We start from the raw sequence: 6,026 nt of genomic DNA on the forward strand, positions 1-6,026 counted from the left end.
TTTTTTTGTTTGTTTGTTTGTTTGTTTTATATTATAGTCTTTACTTGTGCTCTGGGAAGCAAACCCAAATTGTTGTTGTATTTAGGTGCAAAGACAATAAAGGTCAATTCTATTCTTCTATTCTGTATAGTCAATTAAAAAAAAGCAAAGATCCAAAACATCATATGACAAAGTTCAGTTCAATCCAATATTCAGATTATTATCCAGTTACAGACATTTCACTTCAGTTATAACACAATACAGTTCTTATTCTAAAATGCCATTGTAAATATTTTGTTCTATGGAAACCAAGAAACTGCACCAAAGCTTTATTTTATTGCAATCCTTCATCCTGAGCAGGCATCATGAGGGGGCGACAGTGGAAAGGAATGACTCCCTTTTAACAGGAAGAAACTAGCTGAAGGTTGTGAGGACAATATTCCATTAGGTTTTCTTCATGGTTTTAACGTAAAACATTTTGGGTCAGAAAAGCAACGTTGTATCTGTGCTAAACTGTAAGTTAATTTTATCAATAATTTAGATTTTACACTATAAGTAGCTTATCTACAAGCTCTGTTGCTCAGCTTTTAATCATTCTCAATAAATTTCTACTTTCTTATTCACAAATCTAAATGCTTAACTCTGTTTCCTAGAGAGAAAATATTATTAAAAAGTTCTTGTATGTCTTTTTATTCTGGCTAATTTAGAGCACAAATGTAAAAATCAGTATGAGAAAAGTTGCTCTTCCTCACCAGCAGCAACATTTTTCCGCGGGGTGTTTCTGTTGTTAAGGAAGAGGAAGTCAAAATGTTTTAGCTGTTTCAGCTACTCTTCATCCCTGCAGGCTTGTTCACTCAGTTTTACTGTACGGCTAATAAAAGTACGACACTTCGTTTCAGTTCGCCTGTTTAAGAGCTGTTTGTTCAATGCAACCCATTAAGTGTGAGGTGGTGGGGGACGGGTAAGTTATTTATTTAATTCATATATATATATATATATTCTCTAATTGCTACAGTTTTGTAGTGTGACATGTAAATTAACAAATTAAAACTAAAAAAGTTGACAATGTTTATCCAGTTAACTGTTGAGTGGTGGCCAGCGCGCTTCTAATTATAACCTCAACATTTTATATTGTGACTCGTGTACAATCATAAAGTTGATGAAAAATGGTCTTTTAATGGATTTAATCAACGATCATAACCTACGAACAACCTGTGTTAATTGTTAACTGTTGCTGTATTTATGTAAATACTTAAAACTATTGGGTATTTCTCAACAAACTGAAGAATGATACAAGTAAAATGAAATTTCTTCAAGGTATCAAACGCCTCCTGGTATTAGTCATTTGGGTGTCTTATGACAGTAAATTCAATCCAGACTTGTTTCCTGGTAAGACTGGTTTCCTGCACTTACTGGAAGTTTTGTAACACCTGTCAAGTTATGGTTTTAGTAGATGGCATTAACACTATTTATCATGAACATGCACAAAATATACACCATCACATCAGTAAGCTTTTTTTAGTTATTATGTCTGAGATGTAGCAGGAGTTCAGACATCTGCTGATGTGTGTGCGCGCGCTGGGTAGAAATTGGAGACATTTCTGTGTGTAACGTGCACTGTCTGCAGGGCATTTATTTATTCTGTTGAATAAATGATTGTTTCTGTTTCGGGGTCTGAGAGGAGGAGGAGGAGAGGGGGTATTTTTTTAGTGTACAGCCCCACTGAGTAGGGATAATATTTGGAGAGGAGGAGAAACGTAGGACTCTGCGCAGAATATCTGTGCGTAAGACCATCTGTCCCTCCGTCTTCATCCCCCACCCTCCGCCTGGAGGCTCCTCTGCTGCTCCTCGAAGGAGCGTGTAGCTGGTTCGCCGTGCGTGCTGCGGCTGGAATATCCACAGACGGGTTCCGCCGGCCTAAAGGCAATGTCTCCTCTCGTTGTATGTTTTAATAAATAATCAAAATAAAAATGCACAATGACTTTGAACTTTTAGGGGCGGAACTGCCGGATCCGAACAAAGAGTTGCCGGAACAGAACAGAACGGAACCGAAAATGAGAGAGTTCCCGGATCTTGTTCCGGCAGGATCCGGCTCAAATTAACCACTGCTCACTGTATTCGGCGGATGTGCACGGCTGTGGGGGCAGAAGATCGGAGCTGAGGGGGTGTTTGTCCTTTCATGTCCGTCAAAGCGCATTAAGTCCCCACTTCTACATGCATTCTGCATTATTCAGACACGGACTTTGCTCTGACATGTTGGATATTTTGGGATCTCACCTGTTTGGGTCGTCAGCCATGCATGTCCGCTGAGTGCAGTGGCTGAATGAACGTCCATTTGGGCTTTGGATGGATCGCTGCCTGGCAGTATAATCCCATCTGAAGCTTAACTGAATATTTTTTTTACCTCTTTCAAGGCCGGTCAAATGGCTGCGTGTGGTTGGTGATTGTATGGCAAGCCATATTACCATATAATTGTTTCATCAGCTGCGCGCATCAGCTGACGCAATCAAAAGTCAGACACCGACCCAGCCCACACATTAAGCACATTATTATGGCCCTAATCCGGGTTGGGTGGGGCTGGGCTCCAGGTTCGATTTAGAAATGACAGCTCTATAACATACTCACAGGTAAGCAAAACATTAGCATGGAGCTACATTTAGCACCATGCAAAAAAAAAAAAAAACCACAGTAATCACACACAAAATACAACCAATGTTTTATCCTTCTCATCAGTGCTTGACATGCTGAACAAAAATAAACTTACAATAATTTGTCAGTAGTACTCAGCTCAATCTCTGCTAATCGTCATTACTGGCGCCAATCTTGTTTAACCTGGACGTCACATCTGGTTTGCAACTAACATTACTTAAAAATAACCCTTTGTTATTTTTAGACAATTTGTGAATAACTAAATAAATGACATTTACATGAACATAATCCCTGCCAGTTACAAAGACATTGAGAAGAAATGCACATCAGTGCTGTTTACTGTTCTCATTATCTTCTCATTTGTCCTCTCAGGACTGTGGGTAAAACGTCTGCTCATCAGCTACACCACCAATGCTTTTCCAGGAGAATACATCCCCACAGTGTAAGACACACACGACACGATATATCACTTAAAATCCCTGTGTTTGTACATCAGGCAGTAAAACAACAAGTCAAACAAATTTAATTTGTTTCTAAAGCAATTTTTTTTCCTGACTTCCTGTAGCTTTGACAACTTCTCTGCCAACGTGATGCTGGATGGGAAACCTGTGAATCTGGGTCTGTGGGACACAGCGGGACAGGAGGACTATGACAGGCTCAGGCCCCTGTCCTACCCACAGACGGTAACATTTCACAGAATGCATATCTGTAATGCATACAGGCAGGAGCACTTTCTTTACTTTGTCAAGCTATTCTCTGGACTCTATGGCTCTACGCAGAGTCTCATTCTCAGCAGAGTAGGGCCTTGTGTCTCCAGTACCAATGTTGGTTGAAGACAGTGAAGCAGCTCTTGTTGTGCCAAAGATGCACAAGGGCTGCTGTTAACCAACAACATTCAGATTTGTTTGTATTAGTGAAGCTGTTTGACAATGACTTAAAGGTAAAATTGTATAACCCAACTGTCATGATAGGTTTTTACATTAGGATGTAAGTATTTGCGTTTGATAGTTTTCAATAAAACATTTTTGTCCTTTCCTTCTTGTCAGGATGTGTTCCTGATCTGCTTTTCGATTATCAGTCCAAATTCACTTGAAAATGTCAAGACGAAGGTAAGAACAACCAGTTAAGTGTTCAGATCAGCCTGGTTTGATCGTTAAGGAAGTGCGTGAAACAAAGCTGGAATACAGGCAGGACACTGACACAAGGCTAAGACTGGCAATGAACATGGTGTCGAATTTTAGATCTAGGAATATTATTCTCAAAATAAATAAAAACAATGTATAATTTGCAACAATAGACTGCAGATTCTGTTGTTGAGAAAGCAAAAGCTGTAGAAAGCTGCCTCCACATGGGCCCACCACCTGAAAAAAGTGAGGCACAATCAGGCTTTAGCTACAACGCATGTCTTCTCATTGGCAGGAAAGGAGCCTGAGTTGGTGTTGAGGTTAAACAACACAAACAGCATGTAAACTGACTCATATTCATGCAAAGTTAACCTATGGTGATCAACGTCTAGAGTGGGTTGGACTATCTCTCCTACTCTGGGGTTGCCCAGAAGAACAGGGGGTTGTGAGGGTAGTCCTGCTGAGTACTAGTAATCAGTGCTGGAGTCCTTCCCGGACAGTGAAAGGATTGCCTTTCTGCAGCTTAGCCATAGCTTAGTCATTCTCCAAAGGGGCTTCCTTGCTCTTATGAGCAATGACAAAGGGATTACAAGAAAATGCTTCCCTGATCTAAATTTGAGTAGAGCTTTGGTGTTGGACTTGTGTAGATATATACATAATGAACACTATGTTTGAGTATAGGGTGGCTATAAGTGTATAGTACTTGGTGTCAGGTTTTTGGCTAAAGGTTTACAATCAGCCTTTGGCCCAAGGCGGCTCCACGTCTACACAGTAAATTTTGCACATGACACTGGTTAAAAAATGACTAGAGATCACTACTTGGTAGTGAGTCGGCTTTGATGTTGGGGAAAGCTGCAGAGCATATCTGCTAAACCCAAACGAGTAATGAGGGTGAACTGGGATTGTCTCTGTTCATGAGATCTTCAACTCACATGTCCTGAGGAGAGATGGGCCATGTTCAAGACCTGTGTTGCAAACAGCTTGCAGTAGCTATGACCAGGAGGGCATTTGTAGCTGTCGTGAAGACAGTGTTAGTGGACACTGACCATGATGGAAGCTGACACCTGCAGAAAGCTGAGGCAGCTTCTGTGGTTGCAGTGACAAGAACTCAAGCATGGGAGGAATTAAAAGGTTCATGAAAAATAACTTCCTTTTACTTTTACTTCAAAGAAGAGGTTCTGGTGAACTATTGGGTGACTTGAAAATGGGAAGCAGGGCCTGTTTCAACATGATTTTGAATACAAGAGACTAAAATGAGCTTGCTCCTCTGCTCAGCCTTATGGGTAATGCGCTGTACTCTGTCATCCATGAAGAACTCAGAAAAGAGCTGCTACTCCTCTGTGTGCCTGGGAGTCATCTGAGGCATTAGTTGAGGCAAAGATGTTTCCCTCTGAAGCTTTCTGAGTATGATCCACAGGAGACCCAAGGGCAGCCCAGAACTTAGAGGGATTACATGTCCACTCTGGCTGTGGAATATTTTGGGATACCCCAAAGTTGAAGATCTGGGTTTTCTACGCAACCTTGGATAAGTGACAGAAAATGAATGAACCAAAATGTGATTTATAGTAAAACATATTGTATGTAGAATAGACACCCATGTTAACAGTGATGTACACATTTAACCACAAGTGAAAATATGCTACTATTTATCTGTCATTACTGCAAGTTCCATTATCTATACTTCTCCTACAGTGGAATGAAGAAGTGGAACACCACTGCAAAGGTGTGCCTAAAATCCTTGTGGGCACCAAGCTGGACCTGAGAGAAGATGAGGTGATGTTAAAAGAGCTCAAGGAGAAAAAAATCTTTCCTATCACTTATCCTCAGGGCTTGGCCATGGCTAAAGAAATAGGTCAGTTGTATCACCACACATGCACTGATATGTAAAAAAAAAAAACCATTTTATGTATGGTCTTCTTTATATAAAGGAAATTGAGACGGACGGACGGACGGACGGAAAGACAGACAGACAGACAGACAGACAGACAGACAGACAGACAGACAGACAGACAGACAGACAGACAGACAGACAGACAGACAGACAGACAGACAGACAGACAGACAGACAGACAGACAGACAGACAGACAGACAGACAGACAGACAGACAGACAGACAGACAGACAGACAGACAGACAGACAGACAGACAGACAGACAGACAGACAGACAGACAGACAGACAGACAGACAGACAGACAGACAGACAGACAGACAGACAGACAGACAGACAGACAGACAGACAGACAGACAGACAGACAGACAGACAGACAGACAGA

The 6,026-nt window shown here is 41.1% G+C and overlaps 1 protein-coding gene across 1 annotated transcript in view; it reads left to right on the plus strand.

Moving 5' to 3' along the window:
- Positions 1–6,026, plus strand: part of LOC119423917 (ras-related C3 botulinum toxin substrate 1-like) — a 28,518-nt gene that overhangs the window by 21,645 nt on the left and 847 nt on the right. Inside the window, exons 3-5 of the mRNA XM_037691345.1 lie at positions 3,194–3,311; positions 3,675–3,737; positions 5,445–5,611. Coding sequence (XP_037547273.1) covers positions 3,194–3,311; positions 3,675–3,737; positions 5,445–5,611 — 348 coding nt within the window. The remainder of the gene's footprint in view (positions 1–3,193; positions 3,312–3,674; positions 3,738–5,444; positions 5,612–6,026) is intronic.

This window comes from Nematolebias whitei, chromosome 17 (assembly GCF_014905685.2).
Source record: "Nematolebias whitei isolate Nwh7 chromosome 17, NemWhi1, whole genome shotgun sequence".
Taxonomy (NCBI): domain Eukaryota; kingdom Metazoa; phylum Chordata; class Actinopteri; order Cyprinodontiformes; family Rivulidae; genus Nematolebias; species Nematolebias whitei.